The 26,205-nt window shown below is 42.7% G+C and overlaps 1 protein-coding gene across 6 annotated transcripts in view; it reads left to right on the top strand.

Annotated features, from left to right (window-relative positions):
• Positions 1–26,205, top strand: part of GRK5 (G protein-coupled receptor kinase 5) — a 222,736-nt gene that overhangs the window by 158,208 nt on the left and 38,323 nt on the right. For 5 of the 6 annotated variants that reach the window (XR_012160063.1, XM_073354222.1, XM_073354225.1 and 2 more), the window contains 3 exons: positions 18,105–18,205; positions 21,980–22,072; positions 25,987–26,050. Coding sequence is in view for 4 of the 6 variants with exons in the window: in XM_073354222.1 (XP_073210323.1) it covers positions 18,105–18,205; positions 21,980–22,072; positions 25,987–26,050 (258 nt within the window). In the remaining 2 variants the exon portion in view is untranslated. Of the gene's footprint in view, positions 1–18,104; positions 18,206–21,979; positions 22,073–25,986; positions 26,051–26,205 lie in introns of those variants that run through there. The other variant, XM_073354226.1, reaches the window with a different exon arrangement.

Genomic DNA, 26,205 nt, shown 5'->3' with positions numbered 1-26,205 from the left:
CCATTGGGGGAAGATAATCTTCACTTCCCTCCTGAAAATTGTTCTGCAGATGTTATGCACATGACATTGTTCCTCTCGGAATTAGTTGGGTGAAGAAGAGATTCCTACATACTGGACAAAGTTTACAAAGTTGGTCAAAACACTATGATGCCAGTGACTGAAGTAGCCAATTATTATTAATACTAATAATAGTGTACTGTCTGGCAGGGGAATCTGAGAAATGGAGGAGACGCACTTTGTGCCCTCAAAGCATAAGTATGTCTCTTATTACCGCTTGCTTATTTCTTATGGCGTTGGGTGAAGAGAAGAAGCAAGTTTCCCACCATGGTTGTATAACCCACATAACGTAGATTGGTATATATGGGTCACACATTGACTGGGGAAGCTTGTCCTGAACATCAGAGGTCCTCAGCAGTTCAAATCTCCATATGGGCCAACACTTATAACAACATTGCTGGTGGGGATCATCTATGGGACTTGAACCTAGAATCTCTGGATCTAAAAGCATGTGCGCGGAGGTGTGGTGGTGTTCCACTTCTTGAGTTAAAGGAGCATCTGTGGTAGCTTAAAAGCAGTAGCAGACTGATCAACTGCAGCCAGTAGAAGGAGACAAAAACTCACACAGGGATAATGCAGATTACACTTAGCCTGTTTGTGTTGGTACCTGCTGTCAGTATCCCCCTTAAGAGTGACTGTTAAAGTGAGGTTAAATATGATGCCTTCCTCCTGATTTCTCCATCTAAAAGCTACATTAACCAGATAGCCTTTTATGAATGGGCTTGGCAGATGTACGATGTGAGCCATGAGACTTATGCTCTTATCTGGTAAAATTTGAGTGGGAAAATCAGTTTGCTAATAACATTAGAGTGTTTTGTTTTAACAGATCCAAAAATCACAACAGCATCTTAAGACACTGTTTTTGTCTCACAAGTAATAAATACACAAAATGTATTTAAATGCGTTAAAACTTCATTGGAGAAAAATCTCTTTTAAAAAGTATATGAACCTCCAAAAATTCCTTTGATGGCAGGTGGGTTTAAAACATAACCAGCTTATTCATGCTGTGGAAAGTTGGCTTTCAAAGCACTCAACTTTAAATTGTTTTTTTTAAAAGGAAACTACACATGTTAAAAGCACTTGACCTGCATGCCAAGCCTCTGCTTGTAAATTAACTTAATATCATTTAATCAGGCTAAAGCCTGGACCCAATTCAAAATCCTAGCATCGTAATTTAAATATCCTAAAACAGCTGTTGTTTGTCCAACAGATAAAACTGAGGAAGAGCAGAATATGCCACTGTAAACAGCATGTCATCCTGAACAATAAACATCTTTCTTCTCCATTCTCTTCTGATGGCAGTTACTGCGTGTTATCTAACTGGCCGTTCACATGGTACACGTGATCAGGGGACTCCCTTCTTAAAAGGGGTCGGTGTTTGTGTGACTTTTTGTTCTGCTCTCATGTGGGTGTTTCCAGTCTTTCAGTAAAAGTGGCACCCAGCATCCTGTTTTATATTAATTTTACTCATTTCCCAATTGTTTTTAATACCCTCAAATAGCAAGCTGCCTGTAGGGTTTTCATTTCACGTGCGCACACACACTCTCTCTCTTCCTCCCTCCCTCTCAGGATTTTGACCTATTATGTAGTGAAGCTCATTATTAAAGAGGGCCAGAGCCTGCAAACTTTGTGCCCAATGCAACTCCCATTGCAGTTGGGAGCAAGAAATCCTCTGACTTCAGTGGAAGCTGGATCAGGCATCTAATGCACGTGAGCAAACCTTACTCAATGCAAGTGGCTCCAGCGGCGCAGCTTGTAAAGGAAGAGTTACTCACACGCATAACAGTTTCAGAATCAGGTCCTATGTCTGGGGTGAGCTAATTTGGGCAGTGGTCTGTCTGTTTTCCCACTAGAAAGCCGTTAAATAACAGCGAGGTTGTAAATGAGTTTTTATTTTTTTTATGGAACAAATGACATTTGGTTTACCAGAGCAAGCCAAGCTATGACTATTGCAACATAAGGTTGCTTGCTAATGTTTAGACGACTCACCAGTGATGGGAGAATGTCAAAAGGTAGAAAAGTTCCAATAAGCAGCTGAGGAGCTGGGTGCTCATCCAAAACTCTTGAGCACGTTAAACTGAATAGGAAAGCTTGTTAGAACAGACTTTCTCATATTATCTTGTTGCCTCTGTTGCCAGGTCCTGTATGGGAACAGAAATCTGAGCCAGGCACAAAAGAAAAATGATTGTTGATAACAGTTATCTAATTTTTTTTTTAACCAGAAAAATATGTTCAGTTGAACTAGAGATAGACAGGTCAGGTTTGAACTTCTCACAAGTGTCACAGCCTTCAGATCTGGCGTTTGGGTTGGCCTATTTTATGATATGTAGGAGGGTCAGATGACAAACCGGGATTCTAAAATCCAGACTTTCCTAATGGTATTTGATTCTGGGGTTTGTGCTGAGGTCAGGCCAAAATGTAGCAAAAGCAGGAAAATGTAGATTGGTTCTGATTTTCTTCAAACTAAGTGAGGTATACCATGACTTCTTCTCACAGATGTTTGATTTTTGGCTGGAACCTTTAATGTGTGGCTGGAAAATGAGGCTTTTGAAAGAGAACTTTCTATTCTATTCTCTTGTTTAACTTCTTATTTTATCATTATTAACACACATGAGCTTTCCATATAAGTAGTAACAAATCTAATTCATAATCTCAATTGTTACCTTTAAAAGACCTGTTTGTGTTTAATGAATCTTATCATTATCTGTATATATATTTTATTCAAATTCCAAAAATGGTAACCACATATTGTAAAATCTACTTGATCCTGAACAAAAGACTATCTGTCATTTTTTCCCATTGAATAAGTTTCTCATACTTTATTTCTCCATGCCACTAATGTTGAGAAATCTGTCCTTTTCCAATAATGAGGTATCACAGATCTAACTTCTAGTAATAATTGTGCTTGTTGTTACACCTTGATACCCCAATATTCACCACTGTCATGTAATTAGGATATGTCTTATACAAAGCATGCTTTGTGAGGTGTCATCCTAAAAGTCTTGATCTGTTAGACAGTAATATCTCATTTGATTGTATGTGCTGTCATCGTGTGTGACGTTGTGAAGTTTGGCTATGTATGGGTTGCTGAAACAGGTCCTGAAGTTGAAAACACCCACACACAACCTTTCAGGTATGACAGTAAAAAGGCCAAATTATGTTAATGGCTTATTGAGGAAATGCACACAAGCACAAGGATTACCCCAGGAACTGTGTATACTAGAAACCTCTCAGAGATAGCACTACACAATGGGAACTGTTTGACCCAGCTCACAGTAAAAGAGCTTTCCAGCAAGTGGGGAGAAGGTATAAAAGGGGGGAAATGACATCATGGGGGGACCTCACTCTCCCGACAACAACACACCTGGAAAAACCTGAGGAAGAAAGACTGAACTGTGGGAAGTGATGGTCCCAGGCTAGAAGGATTTTTAGTCTGTCTATGGAAACCTGGGAAAGCCAAGGCATCTTGTGCCTTAAGAATCTGCTAGCCTGTTTATCACTCAGGGTGAGAATTTGTTAATTTATATCTTACCTATCTAGTGTGTTAAGCTCAGTTTGCAGGTTTTGTTTATTTACTAAGGTAATCTGCTTTGATCTGTTTGCTATCTCTTATAATCACTTAAAATTTCCTTTTGTAGTCAATAAACATATTTCTTGTTTATAACATAACCCAGTTTGTGCAATTCATATCTGGGGGGACAAAAAGCTGTGCACATCTCTCTCCACATTGAGGGAGAGGGTGAATTTTTATGAGCTTGCGCTGTGCAGATCTTTCTATACAGTGCAAGACAATATTATTTGGGGTTTATCTCCCAAAAGGAGTGTTCATGTGAGTGCTGGGTGAGTCCTCTCACACAGAGCTGACTTCAGTCAGTGTCTGCAGCTGGGTGTGGCCCTACCTGTGTGTGTGTGCTGCAAGAGGCCAGAGAGCCTAATTCAGCAAAACGGGGAGAGGGAATCCAGGCTGGTGGGGCAGGACAGGCTCAGTGAAACCCCAGTACATCAAGTGACACCCCGGACAAGGGGTCCAACCCGACACAGTGATGCAGAGAGCAGGGTCATATGTACAGCATGTTGCTCTGAAACACTGGTGGTGATTTTAAGTGAGTTCTAAGTGTGTCGGCTACACAACAGACAAAGTGGTTACTGGTTTGTTATTTTCTGTTTGCTTATTTTGGGAAAGAGAAGTAGGGACAGGAAAAGCAGGAAAAAGAGCAAAAGTGAAGCTACCAAAAAGTTGGAGCTTTACCGGTTGTAAATAGAAGAAAATGAAAAGACGTAGATAGAGACAGATAGAATTGAAACAGATAGAAATGGGTGAGCAAAAGGCTGCACATCAGAGGGCCATGGAATTGAGATAGCTAGAGGCTGAGGAAGCCCGAGAACGGAGAAAACTGGAGGCTGACAAAGAAATGGAAGCAGAAGCAGCCAGGCAGAAGTTAGCCAAGAACAGGAGGAAAAAGAAAAAGAGAGGAAGCATCAACTGGCCACAGTGGAGTGGAAGAGACAGAACCCTACACTAGGGGCCCCCCCTTCCAAAAATCCACAAGTGGGAGCGGTTGTGCCCAGCGTACAATGAGTCTGGGGACATTGCTGAATATTTCATCACCTGTGAGAGGCTGTCTATGCTCCATGCAATTCTTGAAGATCAACAGATGACCACTTTGGTTGCAAAATTGACTGGGAGAGCTCTAGACATATTCAATAAGATGCCAATTGGTGATGCTTCCAATTATGGTAAATTTAAGGAATTGGTTTTGAAACAGTTTCAGATTACACCTGAAATTTATAGAGTAAAATTTAGAAGCCTTAAGAAAGGGGCTGGATTAAGTAATGTGGCTTATGTGAACCAAATGAGAGATTTACTGGATAAGTGGATGAGGGGAAAAGGTATTACAAACTTTGAAGCAATGTGTGATTTGGTTGCTCAGGAACAGTTTCTGAATATGTCTAATGATGATGTAAAACAGTGTTTATGGGATAAAAAGGTAGAAATGGTCAAAGAACTTGCAGCTTTTGCAGATAATTTTGAACAATCCCAAGCACCTATTAGGAACAAGTCACAGGCAGAGGGGTTCAGGTTTGGTGGGAAGCCAGGTCACCACTTTATTCCTGGGGAAAGGGAGGATGACCGGGAGGTGAGGCACTCCCATACCTGTCCCAAACCACCCTCAAAAACAGGAGACCCTAGAAGGTGCTTCCACTGTGATTCTGTAGAGCACCTGAAGTATAACTGCCCCAGATAGAAGGAGAATAAACCTCCCCTGTCCCATGTTGGCTCAGTTGTCCTCAGCCTCAAGTCACCGGAGGGTACCCCCATAACTTATCACACCTTCTTGGTGGACACTGGGCCTGGTGAACCAGACAAGGAACTCATTAAGATTGTCAGAATTGATGGCACAGAGTGCCTAGGTTGGAGAGATACTGCGGCCCAGCTCTCTCTGGTTCGATCGAGTGTGGTCTCAGAGGTTAGTATTTTACCTGGGCAAATGGCCAGCATTAAGGGGGGTGGGGCCGGAAAGGTTCCCAGTACCACTAGCAAAGGTTCATGTAGAGTGGGAAGGTTTGGAAAGCGATTTACTTGTGGGGATGCTAGAGGACATCCCAGTGGACATGTTGGTAGGGAACGATTTTTTCCACAAGGCCAGGACTGTTGGTGTGGTAACTCGCAGCATGAAGGAGTGTTGTGTAGGGTTCCCAAAGTGGGAGGAGAGGGTGTTGCCTGCCAGTGAAAGGGCTGTTCCAGCTGGTAGCTGCAGGTCTGATGCAGCTGAGCCAGTAATAGATCTTGCCCTAGGGAGCATGGAAGGGTGTGTCTCAGAGAGAAGCCCGGAGGATCATAGAATCATAGAATATCAGGGTTGGAAGGGACCCCTGAAGGTCATCTAGTCCAACCCCCTGCTCGAAGCAGGACCAATTCCTAGTTAAATCATCCCAGCCAGGGCTTTGTCAAGCCTGACCTTAAAAACCTCTAAGGAAGGAGATTCTACCACCTCCCTAGGTAACGCATTCCAGTGTTTCACCACCCTCTTAGTGAAAAAGTTTTTCCTAATATCCAATCTAAACCTCCCCCCCTGCAACTTGAGACCATTACTCCTCGTTCTGTCATCTGCTACCATTGAGAACAGTCTAGAGCCATCCTCTTTGGAACCCCCTTTCAGGTAGTTGAAAGCAGCTATCAAATCCCCCCTCATTCTTCTCTTCTGCAGGCTAAACAATCCCAGCTCCCTCAGCCTCTCCTCATAAGTCATGTGTTCCAGACCCCTAATCATTTTTGTTGCCCTTCGCTGGACTCTCTCCAATTTATCCACATCCTTCTTGTCATGTGGGGCCCAAAACTGGACACAGTACTCCAGATGAGGCCTCACCAATGTCGAATAGAGGGGAACGATCACGTCCCTCGATCTGCTCGCTATGCCCCTACTTATACATCCCAAAATGCCATTGGCCTTCTTGGCAACAAGGGCACACTGCTGACTCATATCCAGCTTCTCGTCCACTGTCATCCCTAGGTCCTTTTCCGCAGAACTGCTGCCTAGCCATTCGGTCCCTAGTCTGTAGCGGTGCATTGGATTCTTCCATCCTAAGTGCAGGACCCTGCACTTATCCTTATTGAACCTCATCAGATTTCTTTTGGCCCAATCCTCCAATTTGTCTAGGTCCTTCTGTATCCTATCCCTCCCCTCCAGCGTATCTACCACTCCTCCCAGTTTAGTATCATCCGCAAATTTGCTGAGAGTGCAATCCACACCATCCTCCAGATCATTTATGAAGATATTGAACAAAACTGGCCCCAGGACTGACCCCTGGGGCACTCCACTTGACACCGGCTGCCAACTAGACACGGAGCCATTGATCACTACCCGTTGAGCCCGACAATCTAGCCAGCTTTCTACCCACCTTATAGTGCATTCATCCAGCCCATACTTCTTTAACTTGTTGACAAGAATACTGTGGGAGACCGTGTCAAAAACTTTGCTAAAGTCAAGAAACAATACATCCACTGCTTTCCCTTCATCCACAGAACCAGTAATCTCATCATAAAAGGCGATTAGATTAGTCAGGCATGACCTTCCCTTGGTGAATCCATGCTGGCTGTTCCTGATCACCTTCCTCTCATGCAAGTGCTTCAGGATTGATTCTTTGAGGACCTGCTCCATGATTTTTCCAGGGACTGAGGTGAGGCTGACTGGCCTGTAGTTCCCAGGATCCTCCTTCTTCCCTTTTTTAAAGATTGGCACTACATTAGCCTTTTTCCAGTCATCCGGGACTTCCCCGGTTCGCCACGAGTTTTCAAAGATAATGGCCAATGGCTCTGCAATCACAGCCGCCAATTCCTTCAGCACTCTCGGATGCAACTCGTCCGGCCCCATGGACTTGTGCACATCCAGCTTTTCTAAATAGTCCCTAACCACCTCTATCTCCACAGAGGGCTGGCCATCTCTTCCCCAAGAAGGGTATTTGAACCTTAGAATCCACAGAGGAGGGGGGTGAGGGTTCCTTTGGCACTGCAGTGCAGGGTGGCAGCATGCTTCCAATTGAGGGAGAGGTGGAATCGGGCCTTTGCCCAACTGAAAGCAATAGGTCCCCAGACTGGGGGCAGGATAGATGTTGTCAGTGTCTAAGGAAGTTATCCCAAGTATTAGCCACAATATAAAGAATTAATACTAATAATAACACAGCTGCAGCTCATGCTCTTATCCACTCCCAATATCAATTTCTATATCTGTGATATGAAACAAAAATATTCTGGAACTATGAAGCCTTGTGCTCAGCTGGCTTGCCTCAGCCAGACCCAGATGACTCTGTGGTAGGAAAAGAAAACCCAGCTGTCGGTTACTTAAACTGATGCCGCTGCTCATGATCTGAAACTGACTGTTCTCTACAAATGCAACTTGCTCTGAAGGTCAGGGGAAAAAAGATGTATTTTCAAACGTCTTTGTGCCTTACCAAAGAGACCAATGAAATGTGTGTGCGATGGGACAGTACTGGGGCCCCTTCTCTCATGGGGGTGACACACATCTGATCCACGCCATGCCGAAACACAAACAGTCTCTAGAATACCTCTCTTCTGCCTCCTCTCTGACTGCACTCTCCTCTCCTCTTCTGCCTTTCTCACCTTATCCCCCTCAATCTGTCCCTCACTAGCTCACCCACTCCACAAGCCCTGCTTACCTCTTCCTACCCTGTCAGTCTCTGGGTCAGATTAAATCTTGGTTTATGCTGGCCTTTCCCGCCCACTGGGGTGGGAGTGGAGAGTGCAGTCGCAGAAAGTGGCTGTACACCTCTCCCCCGCCCCCAGCCAGCTTTAAGCAGGGGGTTGGACTAGATGACTTCCTGAGGTCCCTTCCAACCCTGATATTCTATGGTTCTATGATTCCCTGCCTAGCCGGGTTATGGAGAGTCAGAATATCCCCATTGCAGGGGCATCAGTGGAGCCTCCAGTGGAAATACCATCTGCCCTCTCCTGGAGTGAGTCCCCCCTGGCAAACAGAAGGCTGGCCTTGGCGGCACCTCCCTGTGCAGCGCGTGAAACCAGTTCACTATCTCTACTCCCCAACTCCAGACATATTCATCTAATGCACTTTCTCCCACCCTCCTATACTATCACATACACTGGTGCTGCCCTCTGCCAACATCAGAGACCTTGCATTCATCTTAGAAGCACTCAGTCCATTTTCTTTCCAATCCCTTCCCTGATTGCAGGACCTCTCATCACCACATTCATATGACTTACAGTGGGGGCAAACTTAAGCACCACTAGGCATCATTAACCGCATCCTATAATGGCTGTACCTTTCAGAAACATCTGGAAGTGGATATGGGATGCAGCAGCAGCAGAATTGGTATTGCATGCCAAAGGTTTGCTAGTACTGACAGAGACTGTTGCTTTCGGTGCTGCAGAGCGGTGAGAGATATGCAAATATGCAGATCAAATGAAGCCACAGGACAGTTGGACAGTTATTTTTTCCAGGTTCTCTTAGACACATGACCATTCTGATCACATCATGCTATAGGACATTCGCTTTTCATCTGAAACTGTTCCTTTCAGAGCTTTCATACCTCTTCTAATTTTTAGTCCACGTAGAGAATTTGCAAATCGTTTACACATGGAATGTTGGTTGCCCACATCTGAAAATATACACATCGTTAAGTCATAAGTGCTTGGATCTGGAGACAGCTTAGGAAAAGTTATGGCTTGACCTTTTGTCCATGGACTGAACCATTTTTAATTAATTTTAGACTAGTTTGTCGTGGAATGTTTTCAGAAACTGAAATGTAACATATGCTGAACGTTATTTGTTTTATACAAGCAACATTTAAAATAACACATAATGATTCATCATTGCAGCCTGTCTGAAACTTGCCAGCAGTGTAACCATATTTATGATCAGAGAGCTTGCATGCAATCAATACTATTAAAAAAAGATATTCTTTTTCCTGTCTAGCTTTGCTTCTACCTCAACATTCATGTTTTAAGGTTCTCTGAAGAGTGGCATCCACTGCCCTAGAGCGAGTATGGGATGGAGCCTGTATTCCTGGGTTCAATTCCCTATGCTGCCACTAACATACTATGTGACAATGGCAAGCTATGTATAGTCTGATTTTCAGACGTATTGGAACACCCACAACTTCATCTTACTTCAGTGGGACTTCTTTATTTTACTAGGTGTTGTGGATGCTCAGCACATCTGAAAAATGGGGGGCTTATTAACTTCTCTATGCTCAGTTTACTGATCTGTAAAATGGCAGTAATAATAATAATAACTAGCTTTTATATAGTGGTTTTCATCAGTAGATGTCAAAGTGTTTTGCAAAGGAGCTCAGTGTCTATCCCCATTTCATAGATAGGAAAAGTGAGGCAAAGAAAGGTAAAGTGACTTGCCCAGTTTCATCCAATGGGCCAGTGGCAGAGCCATGAATAGAATGCAGGTCTCCTGAGCCCCAGTCTGGGACTCTACCCTCTAGGAGACATTGCCTCTGCAGGGTGTGGCTTAATTACTTAGTGCATCTTAAGTGCTTTGAGGTTCTTAGATGAGAAGCATTGCACAACTGCAAAGTATTAATTATTACTATTTATGGACTAAGAAATTGTTGTTGTTGGTTAAAAAGTCAGTCTGACCCAGATGAACAAGAAACTTCTGTTATTCACAGAACAGGTTTAGGACCCAAGCCTTGCTAACTAGAAACTTCCAGACATAGCCTTCCAGCTCACTACATCCCGACCAAAGTTTCCATGTCTTAAACGAAAAGTAGTACCACATTTAGCAGTTCCCTATCTTAAAGGAGCAGTAGCACATTTAACACATCTTGACAAAGTAATATAATTATTAGGGAAATGAATACTCCAATCACAACCATTTACTGCTGAAGTGCCTTACCCAATACTTCTGAAGGGTTTGACCAGTTGGCAGAATGACAAGATGCCACGTGTATTACACAGGTTCCCATGGAAAATATCTCCTCATCATAGAAATATTACAGATATCGTGACAAAACAGATAGAGATGAAGGGGATAATTTGTTTCCTTTTTTGTTCAGTAGATAACAAATAATGAGTCTTAAATGGCTGAGTGAAGCGCCCTGTAGCAGAACGTTATGGCACTGTCATAAAAGGCAAGTTTACATTTTAGAGCACAATGATACAAGGTGACATTTAAAATAACAGGTAATGGGGACTTCAGAATCATCTTGGAAGCTTTCATCAGAGTCTGAGCTTCCCTTCAGTACTTGCACAGTGAGGTATCTCAGTGCCTGTTGACCTTCATATGCAGATGTACACAAACACAGCAGTATATAGTGCTTTTTATTTTGGTTAAAAGTCTGGTAAAAGCGGTTACCCTTTCGACTTCGATTAAACCGTCTAGTCAACAGGTGTAGTTTGATGAGTTTCATTTTTATTGGATCAACTCAATAGCTTCATGCTCTGCCAGAGTCTTAGGACATGATTCTGATCTGAATTACACCTGTTTCCCTGGAGTTACTCCTGATTTACATTGGTGCAAGTGAGATCAAAATCAGTCTTTTAGCATTTGAGAAAATGTAGTAGTCATTAGGGTGCACTGGTAGGGTGACCCAGTGTCTGGTTTTCGACCAGAACACCCAGTCAAAAAGGGACCGTGATGGCTTCGGTCAGCACCACCGACCGGGCCATTAAAAGTATGGTCAGTGGTGCTGCGGAGCTAAGGCAGGCTAGTCCCTACCTGTCCTGGCTCCGCGCTGCGCCTCAGAAGCATCCATCAGGTCTGGCTCCCAGGCGGAGGACCGTGGGGCTCCACGCGCTGCCTCCACCTCGAGCACTGGCTCCGCTCTCCCATTGGCTGGGAACCGTGGCCAATGGGAGCTGCAGGGACAGTGCCTGTGGGCAAAAGCAGTGCGCAGAGACGCCTGGCATACCTCCGCCTAGGAGCCGGAGCTGCTGGCTCCTTCTGGGGCGCAGCGCGGTCCACGGTGCCAGGACAGGTAGGAAGCCTGCCTTAGCTGCCCCACTGTGCCACTGACTGGGAGCGACCAGATGTAAGCCCACGCCCCAACCCCGAGCCCCAACCCCGGAGCCCTCTCCTGAATACCAAACCCCTCATCTCTGACCCCACCCCAGAGCCTGCACCCCCAGACAGAGCCCTCACCCCCCCTGCATCCCAACTCCCAACCTGGAGCTCTCTCCTGCACCCCAAACCCCTCTCCCCAGAGCCTGTGGCCCCAGATGGAGTCCTCACCCACCCTGCACCCCAACCCCCTGTCCCAGCCTGGAGCCCTCTCCTACACCTTGAACCCCTGCCCCAGCCCAGTGAACATGAGTGAGGGTGGGGGAGAGCGAGCCACTGAGGGAGGGGGAATGTAGTGAGCAGGGTCAGGGCCTCATGGAAGGTGGGGCAGGGGACATGGTCTCAGGAAGGGGTGGGGCTAGGGTGTTTGGTTTTGTGTGATTAGAAAGTTGGCAACCCTATGCACTGGTTATGTCTGTTCAGGCTTGTGGGGGTGGGGGTTGCGGGGATTTTTTTTTAAATACAAGAAAAACATAAGAGCTTAGAGATTTAACAGAAGAGCTTGAATCACAAGATTCAAGATGTATGGTATTAATCCATACCATCTAGATTTGCTTTCGGTAAATTAATCTCATGGCTGCTTAAGAACATTTCATGTATACAGAAGTGATGCATTGGAGAGTAGGATGAAAGCCAAATCTGCTTTTACAGTCTTTGCCCATGGGATCCTGGGAGAGTGGCATGAAATAAGTGCCATTGAGCACTTTTCATAGAAATCATGCAAGTTGTCCATGCTCCTCCTCATCCAGGGAAGAATCAACTTTCTTCTTTAGTCAGCCACGGCGTTAGTCTTGTGAACTTTCAGTTGCTAGAACCCAAATGCTTGTTTCTTGCCTTCATAAGAGTTACTACCTATTTGTTGTTCTCCAAAGCAAAAGTAAGGTTGTGTGGGTTGTTGGTGGGCTTTTTTGGGGGGGGGGGCACGATCAGGGGGGCAGTGTTTTGTTTATTTTTAATTCCAGTCAATGTGAATATGTGTTGAATTGCAAGAGCTAAGAAAAAATGACAGGGTTGTTTAAGAATTCTGATGGACACGTTCAATCTGTCATTGTGAGGTATGAAATCATAAGAAAAATCTAAGAAATTATGTCAGTCTATATTGTATATAGCAGACTCTTTGGGACTATAAGGTGTACAGAAGGGTAGGCTACACTAATTGAGTTGGAATGGTCCCTTTGGCTTTAAGCCTCTGGTTTTGAATGGTTTCAAGGGCTGCCCAATTACACAACTTGTTTTCATAGACATACAATACCTCAGAAAATGAACTGCAGATGAAAAAAAATGTATTTTGTTAAAGAAAATTAAATGGTCTAGTAAAACTGTTTGCACTATATACTGGGCTCCAGTCCATCCATATGTTTCCTTTTAAAAAGTGCAGAATGTTAGTGTTCTTAGATGCCTTTACTTCCATTAATATTGTTCATTTGCTGTTGATTTGTTAAGAGGGGAGGAAAGAGAAGAGCGATTCAAAGGTCAGTTGCGAGTGGTTTTGAAAAATTAAGCATTGACTATGTCTCTCATGAACTTGGGATGGAAAAGGGCAATTAACTGTACTTATAAATAGTTCTCACATTCTTTTTTCTTCCCTTCTTTCTTCCCTCACTTTATCACAAATTCAGTCTCCTCACATATTAAAATGGTTCTTAAAATTGTGCTTATGATTTTTTTGAAAGTGTAATATCCTAATATCATTACTGTTAATCATGTTTATTACAGTAGTGCCTAAGAGCCAAGCAACAATGAGGTTCTATTGTGCTTGGCACTGTACAAACATGGTAGCAGACAGTCCCTGTCCCAAAGTGCTTGCAATCTAAATAGACAAGACAGAGAAAGGGTGGGAGGAAGACTTATGACACACAAGCAGCATAACAATGTGATGGCAGCAAACATTGTTAGTTCTGATTCTCTTTTTTGGGGGGGTGGGGGGTTAGTTCAGAGGAGATGAGCTAAATGGAAAAAGAAGTGAAGGGAGAGAGGATGTTAACGGGAAGGGTGTGAGGGGGAGAGAGCAGGGAAGGGGAAGGTACAAGAGGCAGGTGTGGAGTGAAGCTGAGGTGAAGAAATTGGGAGGTAAGAGAAAAGGGAGGGTTGGAGCAAACAGCCAATCAGCACAGAGCAGAGAACGGCCAGTCAAAACTACAATGTATCAAATGTACAAAGATCCCTAGCCTTGGCTGCTTCTATCACTGCTCCTACTGGCTGGTTGCTATCTGAAGTTTTACTCCAAGAAAGGTGAGGGTGGAGAAGGTGCACCTGGGTCATACTTTCACCAGAGTGTGTGTGAGGGGAGAGAATGGTGGTCCCAGCTGGGCCCCATTTTGTAATGCACTTTGGTCTCAGACAAAATGTGATGTGTTCAGTGCCATAACATTAACTTGATCCCAGACAGAGGAGGAGAAATGGAGAGCATGGCTGTATGATTGGGGATGGAAAAGGAGCCAAAGTGTTCTAATGAATGCTTAATGCTCTGCACCTATAGCTGTATTTTGGCATTTAAATAAAAGCCTTGTTTTCCGGTGCTGAATGCCTGCAGGTCGCATAAAATATTGATCCCACAAAAACCCAGGGGAGATACAGATGCTCAACACCTCTACGAACCAGGCCATTTTTATTAGCTGTCTAATTATGGACAGGAATGTTTTAACATGTGTTAGATCATTGCCTCTCCCTTCAGCTCTGCTAACCACATCCAACTAATACATTCTTAAACACTGCTGTCTTTGTCTACACTAGGTAGTGAGTGGGGGTTAACCACATGTTAATTAAAACATGTAAGTTAACATGTTTTCTAACGCAGCTTATAGAATCATAGAATATCAGGGTTGGAAGGGACCTCAGGAGGTCATCTAGTCTAACCCCCTGCTCAAAGCAGGACCAATCCCCAATATTTTTTTAATTTTTTAGCCCCAGATCCCTAAATGGCCCCCCTCAAGGATTGAACTCACAACCCTTGGTTTAGCAGGCCAATGCTCAAACCACTGAGCTATCCTCCCCTCCCCCACCCCCCCAAGACTCCTGTTAACTTCAGTAGTCTTTGGATCAGGCCCTGGACAAATATTCTTAAATGCCTTAGAATTTATATTATATTTTGTTTCCAGTTCGTTCACTGTCATGCCTCCAGTCAGTCATATACATACAAATTTTCAAAATTGGATGCCTAAATGTAGAGATCTCAATCCATATTTAAGCGCCTAAATAAGTGGCTTGATTTCTCATGGTGCTCTGTACACCGCAATTCCCATTGGCTTCAGTGAGCTCTCACGATGAGATTGTACCTGTTTCCTGATCCGTTCAATGAGTGCAGTAATACTTGTTTGTTGTAGTGCAGTTTGAGGTCCTTTGATGAAGTCTGATGTCATTATTTAGAAGTTCTTCTGTTGAGTTAAATGTTCATATTACGTCAATGGGCCCTGTTTGTAGCACTTGGTCCTATTCAGTGTCGCCTTGCAGGCCTCAAAAAGAAAAGGAGGACTTGTAGCACCTTAGAGACTAACAAATTTATTTGAGCATCAGCTTTTGTGAGCTACAGCTCACTTCATTAGATGCATGCAGTGGAAAATACAGTGGGGAGATTTTATATACACAGAGAACATGAAACAATGGGTGTTACCATACACACTGTAATGAGAATGATCAGGTAAGGTGAGCTATTACCAGCAGGAGAGAAAAAAAACCTTTTGTAGTGATAATCAAGGTGGGCCATTTCCAGCAGTTGACAAGAACGTGTGAGGGACAGTGTGTGTGTGTGGGGGGGGAGATAAACATGGGGAAATAGTTTTACTTTGTGTAATGACACATCCACTCCCAGTCTTTATTCAAGCCTAAGTTAATGGTGTCCAGTTTGCAAATTAATTCCAGTTCAGCAGTCTCTCATTGGAGTCTGTTTTTGAAGTTTTTTTGTTGAAGAATTGCCACTTTTAGGTCTGTAATCAAGTGACCAGAGAGATTGAAGTGTTCTCCGACTAGTTTTTGAATGTTATAATTCTTGACGTCTGATTTGTGTCCATTTATTCTTTTACGTAGAGACTGTCCAGTTTGGCCAATGTACATGGCAGAGGGGCATTGCTGGCACATGATGGCATATATCACATTGGTAGATGTGCAGGTGAATGAGCCTCTGATAGTGTGGCTGATGTGATTAGGCCCTATGATGGTGTCCACTGTAACTATTTCACACCTGGGGACAATGTATACCTTCAAATCAGCGGCACTGCTATGGGTACCCGCATGGCCCCACAGTATGCCAACATTTTTCTGGCTGACTTAGAACAACGCTTCCTCAGCTCTTGTTCCCTAATGCCCCTACTCGCGCTACATTGATGACATCTTCATCATCTGGACCCATGGAAAAGAAGCCCTTGAGGAATTCCACCATGATTTCAACAATTTCCATCCCACCATCAACCTCAGCCTGGACCAGTCCACACAAGAGATCCACTTCCTGAACTCTACAGTGCTAATAAGCGATGGTCACATAAACACCACCCTATACCAGAAACCTACTGACCGCTATACTTACCTACATGCCTCCAGTTTTCATCCAGACCACACCACACGATTCATTGTCTACTGCCAAGCTCTACGATACAACCGCATTTGGTCCAACCCCTCAGACAGAGAAAAACACCTACAAGATCTCTACCAAGCATTCTTACAACTACAGTACCCACCTGCTGAAGTGAAGAAACAGATTGACAGAGCCAGAAGAGTACCCAGAAGTTACCTACTACAGGACAGGCCCAACAAAGAAAATAACAGAATGCCACTAGCCATCACCTTCAGCCCCCAACTAAAACCTCTCCAACGCATCATCAAGGATCTACAACCTATCCTGAAGGATGACCCATCACTCTCACAGATCTTGGGAGATAGGCCAGTCCTTGCTTACAGACAGCCCCCCAACCTGAAGCAAATACTCACCAGCAACCATGTTGCTCTCCAGAGAAACCCTTTGGCTGATCTGAGTGGTTATAATGAACTTTACAGGCATTCCACCCAATCTTCTTGGGCTAGACATATGGAGGGAAGGAGGAAATCTTCCACCGAGGACAAAAACATCAAGCATGTTCTACTGATTTTATTAAAATGCTAAACTCTGAGCCTCCATTGCCCAATACAGTAGACTGCAGCCCTGTTTAAAAATACTCCAGCAGAGCACAGAATATGCTTCCCTGTTGTAATCAGGAACGTATTCTCATTTCAGCAGAGAAAAAAAGAAAGATTTCATTCAGCTTTCACCAAGCTGGGGATTTGCTCCTACTTACTCCTGTCCCCTTCTCCTTTGCGTCCATTGTTTGCTCAATTATCACTGCAATTTATTACAATACTTGTCAGGATATCACAAACCAAGCGTGAGCTACCCAGGCCATCTGGTTAGAAGCGAGTGGTTAACTGCCTTGATCCTCCCACTCAGCACCATCTGGTGGTCATGGTCACGAATGAAAAGTTTTTCTTTACAAAGCGTTAGGGCTCCTCCTGAACGTATATTGAGAGGGTTTGATTGATACATATGGCTGGGATCTCGAACGGAGGTAGGTGCTCAAATCCCACTGATTTGAATATGGAAGGGGTGGTCTTCGTGTAAATAAGCACAGACGCAAATAAGAAGGTGAATGAAATATAGCTATAGTGATAGCTATAGATCGATGGATAGATTTCATTCAAATGTTATAATTACACAGTTTTCTTATCAATATGCAAATGTATGAAATGTCTCCAAAAACAAGTCCCTTCTGTTAACTGCTCTGAAATAGACCAATTTGGTGATTTTCCAGGCACATTGCAAAAGACATCTGTTTGACAGGGATTTTGCAGAGCGCTGAAGGTATGTTTCCTACAGCAATGAAGGGTGGAAAGGAGTTCTTGTAGGTAGTTGACTGGGAGAATTCCTGTCTGAAATGATTATTTTAATGTGTTGAGATTTCAATGTACTACTAACTATGTTCGGGTGCCCAGATTCATGTATAGGTGTCTTTTTAATATTATGTAAATCTGAATAAACAAATAAAATACATTCTTTCTGCTCTTGGTTTATGTTGAGCTCCTGCTGGGAAAAAAATGGATTATTTTAGACAACACAAAGAAGTATCAATGAGATGAAAACACTGCCAGAATTCTCTTTTGTTTTAAAGAATGAAGGACTAGTCCCTATGCAGTTCAGTATCACAGGTTTTTCATGGGATGTAAAATGTGGTCTGTGAACTCATAGAGTTGGCAGGCCAGCATCTTTTGCATATCCATGGAGATCAAGATGAGGTGAAAGTACAGAAGAGTGCATGAAAGGTTATCGCATTCATGTGGGGATACAGTGGAGCATAGAGCAAATTACTACAGTATCGTACTTTTCTGCAGCACGACTCAGTTCTCAATTGCTCTTACACAACCCTTGGAGCTGACTTAGAATGGCCAAGAGCTTGGCTAATGAATATGTCTTAATGTGCTAGCAGGGAATCGGTTGTGCCTTATAACAAAGATAACACTGCTCTTTTCGTCTTTCCCTAGTCCCCAGTTTATGTTGCAGAAGTCAGTCAAGATCTTGTCCAGCAGACTGAGGAAAAACTTGAAATCAGCCCCTGCAAAGAGCTGTTTTCTCACTGTGCAAAGTAAGTATAACTTGACTTCCAAAGATCACACAGTTGCAGTGGTCAGACTTGTAAAAGACCGCGTCAGATAAGGGGAGGAAATTTTAATTTGGATCTGCACCTTGCATTTTCTTAAATTTACATTCATACTCTCAGACAAATAACTGACAAGTGATGAAATTGCTTCATCTGTATAAAATATAGTAAATATTTCCCTTCCACTATGCAGACTACATACAGGAACTTAGTGTTTCAGGTATTTGACAGAATGTTCTAGCCAAGTGAACCAGCCCTAGACTTCATGCTGTGTGGAAAGAGGTACAATGATAATGAATCCAAAGAAAACATCTCTGTTTCAAAGTGAATAAAAATTAAGTGGTTATACAGTCCATTTATACAGAGGAATGTGCAAATGTTGCCTGCATGGCTTTTCCTGAAAACCTTCAACAAAAGGATGGGGCTTTTAAAAAAATAATACCATCAGTCTGTCTATGGAGTTGAAATGTGTGTGCACTATTTAATCCTTTTGTCTGGGAAAAGGCTTATCGGTTTTGCAGAGGTGAAGCAATTGTGTTGTTGTGTCCTAAAGTTCCCAGTATGCAATTTGCATTTGAAAACACCGATCCTAGTATGTTTAATGCTAGTAGATCAGACACAAACAAAAATATGAAAAGGGGGGAACATCTAAAACAGTCCCATCTGGTCTCTGGCTGAGCACATTTTGTTTTTCCTAGGTGATGTAACGCGGATTTGAAAATGTGCTCTGCTGTCATTCACTGATTTGGCTCCTGTTGTTGACCTTTTCTGCTTTCAGTTATGCTTTGCGTTGGGAAAAGGTGTGGATTACTTCTGGCCCTCTGTTATAACAAATTGGTTTACTTGTATTGGCCTCGTGTCTGCTGGGATATTGATATAACTTACCCCAATTGAGTGCATGAGTCCTGAAGATGACAAAGGCAGAGCTTTGCTTGACTTAAAAAACCTGATATCAGTTTCCGTTTCTGAACTTGATTTCAAAGCTGACAGTTTACTGTAAAATGTATTCTGTTGATGCTGAGGATGGCAACAAAAAAGCAAATAACTGGTGAAAGGCAGCCATTGTTTGTTATAATATGTGAAGCTTTTAATTACTAGATGGCAAGCTTTGGACACCACTTAGTTGAGTTCTGTATTAAGAAGAATTTGAGATAACTGGCTAATTTATCTGTTTCAGTTCATAAATGGTTATGAAACCTCATTCATTAAAATGCTGATCATTTCACATGAACTGGAATGGGCTCAAAAGGAAGTTTGAAAAACTTGCTGTTGGTGTGGGCTAAATGTATTGCACCATGTTAATTTTGGAAGTGTGCATAGTCAAACCCAGACAGGGAAAGGACACACACAAATGAGCCCAGAGGAGGGCAACAAAAATGATTAGGGGGCTGGAGCACATGACTTATGAGGAGAGGCTGAGGGAACTGGGATTATTTAGTCTGCAGAAGAGAAGAATGAGGAGGGATTTAATAGCTGCTTTCAACTACCTGAAAGGGGGTTCCAAAGAGGATGGATCTAGACTGTTCTCAGTGGTAGCAGATGACAGAACGAGGAGTAATGGTCTCAAGTTGCAGTGGGGAGGTTTAGGTTGGATATTAGGAAAAACTTTTTCACCAGGAGGGTGATGAATCACTAGAATAGGTTACCTAGGGAGGTGGTGGAATATCCTTCCTTAGAGGTTTTTAAGGTCAGGCTTGAGAAAGACCTGGCTGGGATGATTTAGTTGGGGATTGGTCCTGCTTTGAGCAGGGGATTGAACTAGATGACCTCCTGAGGTCCCTTCCAACCCTGATATTCTATGATTTTATGAAATGTGATGTTTGCCTGCCTTTATGTGTTGTAGCAAGGATTTATTTCAAATACATCTCCATGGATAAGACTGATCCCCTGGAGAAATATATATATTTGCATGTGTTTCCCTTGTTTTGTTTTTTAATAGCTACGGTGGCATGTACCACTGTTATCTTGTTGGGTCTAGGTGTGATTTTGGATTTTTTTTTCTTTTTGTTAGTAACCCGCTAATATTGAGATTTTCTTCTGTAAACTACACTTCTGAGAAAAAATATTTGCTGTCATTGAGACATATACCACATGACCTGTGTGTCCTATCAAAACTAATCAAGACAACTTGAATTGGAATCTTGAATGTAAAATACTAACAATTAACTCCTCATTCACAATCTACAAAACAAGAATTACTAGGAAATAATTTCAATCAAACAACAAATTCCAGAAAATTAAAAATGGCTCCTGGGCAATTAATGAATGGAGAAAAGCTAAATTCAGGAGATAAATTATTAACAATGAATAATTTGCTCAGCTCGAGAACCATATCAGTTAGATAATGAGAAGACCTAGTCCCAAAGCACACTTGTTCCTCAATGGGACATACCATAGAAATGTTTCCTTTCTCTCAGAGCTGCGTTCTACTTAGAGAGGTTCTTGTGTGATGTCGTCATTGTCGACAGGTTTATACCTGTACTTGTCTGGATGTCATTTTCTGTCTCTGAAATCCTTTTCTAAATTAAAGTGTATTTGGCTAGAAAGTATGCCATGCCTTCCATTGCACTGGTGGGTCACAAGGTAAGACTAGTTCCAGCAGTTCTAGCCAATCAGGAGACCAAGAGCTATCAGAGGAGCCCTGATTGACTAATCTTTAGACTCTATATGATTAGATGCCTCCTTTTCCCCTCAAGTAACTCTGGGCCACTGTGCTGTGAGGCTGCGGGGAGAGCAACTCTCATTCCCTGTGCTGTGTCTCTTCCACGCTGGGCTAAGCTCTGCCCCCCGATGACATGCCAGCAAAGGTACTAGCTCACCAATCAGCAGTGGCCTGAAAGGACAGGACAGCAATCAGTTATACAGCAGCAGACCCTGCACATAAATGCCTGAGGCCTGTCTCATCTTATTTCTCTCAGCCCTGCCCCTCAGCCAGTCTGACAGGACTTCTCTCTGCCTCTGGCCACTTGCTGCCTATCCCACACTAATTCTCTGGCACATTTTCACTGGCTTTCTACCAAAGCTTTGCATCCACAACATGACCACCCAAGGCCCCTTCCTGACACAGGTCCAGATCCACAGGCCCATCCCACTTTTTTCATTTGTTTCATTCTGCTAACAACATAGCTCTTGGGCAGTCCTTTGGCTTAATTCAGTAATATTTTGCTTTCTTTGGACTAAAATTACTTCTTCCCAAAAGCATGAGTTATGACTGACTCCTTTGCTTTAGCTAACAGCATCCCTGATGGTCACTCGATAATTGAGATGTCAATGCCAGAAAGTTTGAGTCCAGATCTGAACATTCCCCAAAGTTCAGGAAGACTGACTCCGGTGGGGTTTGGTTTGGCCCCCTCCTCAAGTTATTAACTGCCCTAGTGGCTAAGGGCCTAATCCAAAGTCCAAAAAGTCAATGGGAGCCTTTCCATTGCCTTCAATAGACTTTGGATCAAGACCTACATGCCCCCTACATGTGACCTCACTGTTAGCTACCATTGTTACCGGCTCTTGGTGCCAGCCAGCTGAAGAGTTTCAGAACCAGTGCCTTTGTCAACACACACGGCGGCACACTAGTACCACACATGGTGAGGTACAGCGTACATGACACATTGTTCCAGTGTAGCTCCTACTGATTAAAACTGTGACTAAAACAAGGTGGAAATAAACGAAGCAACATTGCTTTAGAGCAAGACTGAAATTCCTTTTTTTTTTCTTCAAGTTCAGGATTATAAAATGCTTATATATCTTTTTCATCTGAGACAGATCTGTCCTTGACTACCTAAGTGGAGAGCCATTTCAAGAATACCTAGGCAGCATGTACTTTGATAGGTTTCTGCAGTGGAAGTGGTTGGAAAGGTAAGCACTGCTCTTTTAAAAAATATATATATTTTCACTTTCTATGCAAAACGTGCAGTCTGTGTGTCAAAAAAGCATGCGTTGCTCCCACTGGTTTTTAAATCAAAGGCAGAATTTGGCCCTATCTTTGAGTTACAAACTATTTTAGAACGTAAAATTACAACGAATGAGAAGAGGGATGGGGGAAATGACATAAATTATTGTAGTGAGAATTTGCCTGACCATCCAGACATTTACTAGAACCTCCCTTCCCATTGGCTTTCCCTCTTGCCTCCTAGACTCCATATAACAGCTCTCAGATTTTGCTCTCCTCCATTCTCCCTCTTTCCCTCCACAAAGACCCCTTGTGCCATGCTCTCTGCGCCCTTAAGCTATGCTTCAGGATTTCCATTCTTCTCAGAAAGGCTTCCCCAAGCTTAGTATTTGGTCATAAGTGCCCATTGTTAGAAGGGTCAAAAAACCGATTGAGGCTTTGTCCTGCAGAATGAAACCAGATAAGAATCAAACTTACCTCAGGGCTAGATCCCATTTCACCCACTAGGTGAGTTCCTCCAACCATGAACCAGTCTACACCAACTATAGCCAAGATAGCAGTGGTCCTCCTTGTATGTGCACAGACTCAGGAATAATCTCCTCCTCTTCCCTCCACTCTCTAGAATACCACTTTCCTCAAGATAGTGAGGATATGTCTACACTACAGTGATACTGCGGCACATGCCGCCATGGCACTGTAGTGTAGATGCTTCCTATGTTGGCGGAAGGGGTTTCTCCATTGATGAAGGTAATCCATCTCTCCGAGAGGCGACAGCTAGGTCTGTGGAACAATTCTTCTGCTGATCTTGCTGCATCTACAGTAGGTTGACCCAAGTATGTTGCACAGGGCGTGACATTTTTCACAGCCCTGAGTGATGTAGCTAGGTTGATTTAATATTTAGGTGTAGACCAGACTATATTGAAGTTGTAGGCCACAGATAACACCTTGGGAAGCTATATTGCAGAATGTGGGTTGTGCACCATAGACCTATAGGATGAGATTTTCAAAGCTGCTTGAGGAATTTTGACACCCAATTCCCATTAAAATTAATGGGAACTGGGTATCCAAATTTACTTATGTGGCTTCAAAAAATCTCTTCCCTCATAGTTACTGTGCTCCCTGTCACAAAAAGTTTTTCATTGCAGACAAATAGATGTTTGCATCCTGTTGCAAATATGTTTAAATGACCCACTTTAGCAGTTACATCCTACCTACATGTGTCTATGATGTGAAGTTTTAGATGTGCATCTAATCTCCAGTTTTCACATTTGCAAACAGCATGATAAGCAATGCTAAACCAGATTCTGCTTGCTAGAAAAGTTAATAATAAAACAGAAAAACACCCTAGCTATGGCTAGTGTGTTGTAGTGTTTAACTTCCAGTACACTGGGTACCATTTAAAAAAAAAAACATTCTGCAATTTGAGCCGTCCTTTTGCGTAGCTAACCTTTGAATGCTGATGACCAAGACAGATCTATGATAACTTTTTGGAGGACCCACTATTTCTGTTTTTATAACACAAAGGAAAATACAGCATATGTGTCCTAGGGCCAAAATTATTAGGTACACATTTCCAGGCACACTTCATTTTCAGGAATCCTTAGGGGCTTTGACCTGCCAAGACAAAGAAACGTGTATTCTTTGTTGGCTGGTGCCACAGCGGATTGGTGCCGCTGGCTAATGGTGTCTGTAACTCTGAGTTAAAGGCATTCCACACTTTCCACAAACTGAATTACAAGATTTCAGAGTAGCAGCCGTGTTAGTCTGTATCCGCAAAAAGAAAAGGAGTACTTATGGCACCTTAGAAACTAACAAATTTATTTGAGCATAAGCTTTCGTGAGCTACAGCTCACTTCATCGGATGCATGCAGTGGTTGCATGCATCCGATGAAGTGAGCTGTAGCTTACGAAAGCTTATGCTCAAATAAATGTGTTCATCGCTAAGGTGCCACAAGTACTCCTTTTCTTTTTGTGAATTACAAGAGAAGATTTAGGGCCAGATTCTCAGCTTGTGTAAATCAGCAAAATTCAGATGAAATCAACGGAGCTGTGCCAATTGCACCAGCTAAAAATCTAGCTCTTAAAATTAAATACCATTTGGCTGATGGTCAGTCATTTCAGGTCAGTACATGCCATATTCCACATGAAAACCAGAGCATCCAGTGTTCACTGTTATGCTCTATTTTCTTTCTTCCACTTAAATTGAAAAAGATCAGATGTTTCCTATCAAGTCTGACCTTTTTCAGTCTACTGTCACATCTAGGATTTGGAATTTTGTCCAATGCATTGAAGATTTTTATTCCCCCCCCCAAAAAAAAAAAACAAAAACAAAACCAAAACAAACAAACTTGACAAGACATCAGATGAGCCCACTTAGTTTAGGAAACTGAAGAGACTTTCCAGCATTAAACAAAGACAACTTCACTAGCATGGAATGATTAACAGCTCATTCTGAGAGCCTGTTGGCTTCAACAGAACAGCTAAATGCTCAGTTTATTCCAGGGACACTGGCAAATACATAGTTATCACGGTTATTTGGTGCTTTTAATCCTACTAGTGTTTGCAATATTTTCGTAGAAGCTTGAAAATCACATTTTCCCCTTCCAGTTTGGTCCATTCCCATTTCATTTATATAAGGCTTCCTTCTCCCTCCCTCACGCTTGCTGTTTTTTAAAATAGAGCACAAATGAACATGGTTCACCTTAATGTTTACTTCCTTTGTTATCATCAGCCACATCCTTTGTGTTGGTCTCACAGCTATGCTATTTAACTTGTGCTCAGTTTGCTGCCCTACAGCAGCAAAACAAAGCTACTATAGGGTTCATATGAATATTCATTAGCAGTAGCTTTTACTATAGTTTTATTTCATTCCTTAGTGACAGAGTGGTGATTTAAAAAGTAAGGTATTTGAAATCAAATATTCTCCAGCAAATTATAAAAATGTAAGGGAGGTAAATGTTAGAATTAGGATTGGAGGTCTGCCTTTTATGGGAAAATTGTATAACATTTAATAGAGATGAAGTTCTATAGAAGTTATTCTAAAATAAATATAGAAACAGGCCTGAATGGAAAACCAGTCTGCAGATTGTAAGCTCCTTGGGGCAGGGACTAATGTTTTTGGTCTGTGTTTGCACAGCCCCTAGCACAGTGGGGTCCTGGTCTATGACCTAGGTGCTGTGGTGATACAAATAATAAATAACAACAACAGGCTTTCATGACAACTACATGAGACTGAGTTGGGCCAGTGGGAAAGTACATTACAAATATGGCTGCTCAATTCCCTCTTCCTTGCCCATTCCATTCCTGCCTTCCCGCACTAAACCCCACTGCAATAGGACACAGAAAGAGTCCCTGAGAAGCTTGACTTCATGACACAAATGGGACACAGGCTCCCTATCAGTCCAGTGAGCCTGAAGGATTTCCACCCAAGGTAAGGCACTCTGTGCCCATGGAGGAACGGGCAAGATTTGACCCTTAATAGATACCTGTGAATTATCGGATGATTCATAGCATGATTGTGTCTTTTCAAACTCTTCTGACTCCTCATACTTTTTTTTTTTAAAACCCTATATGATGGAAAGTCAGGTCCCCATGTACTCCTAAGACTTTGTCAGAAATTATGCTGCACACCAGTGACTCACTAATGTGTTGTATTTTATTACAGCTTAATATGTTGGAATTGAAAAGTTCAAGCCATACACAGTATTGCAGTAATGTAATTACATAATTATGTAGTCTATTAGATAATGTGATTGCCTTGAAATAATGTGATTATACAATATTTAGCTATTTTGTTCTTTCGAAAGTATGATCTGAAATAAATAAATCTTAGAGAGTGCATTAAATGTAGAGTTTCTTTTTATATTTCCTTTTCTTTCAGGCAACCAGTAACGAAAAACACATTTAGGCAGTACAGGGTACTAGGAAAAGGTGGTTTTGGGGAGGTGAGTAATTCTGAAAGCTTCTGTTAAGAATGTTTCTCACCTCACAGGCACTGCAGGTTAAAAGAAATCTTTTTCATAAGAAAGAGGATGGTTTTAGCCACTTAATTGCTGACAGTTTTCTGTTAACATTTCATAAGATTATAACCCTCCAGGGT

This window comes from Lepidochelys kempii, chromosome 7 (genome assembly GCF_965140265.1).
Source record: "Lepidochelys kempii isolate rLepKem1 chromosome 7, rLepKem1.hap2, whole genome shotgun sequence".
Taxonomy (NCBI): domain Eukaryota; kingdom Metazoa; phylum Chordata; order Testudines; family Cheloniidae; genus Lepidochelys; species Lepidochelys kempii.
Note: the sequence above shows the minus strand (reverse complement) of the source record. Positions and strands in the feature narration are given on the sequence as shown.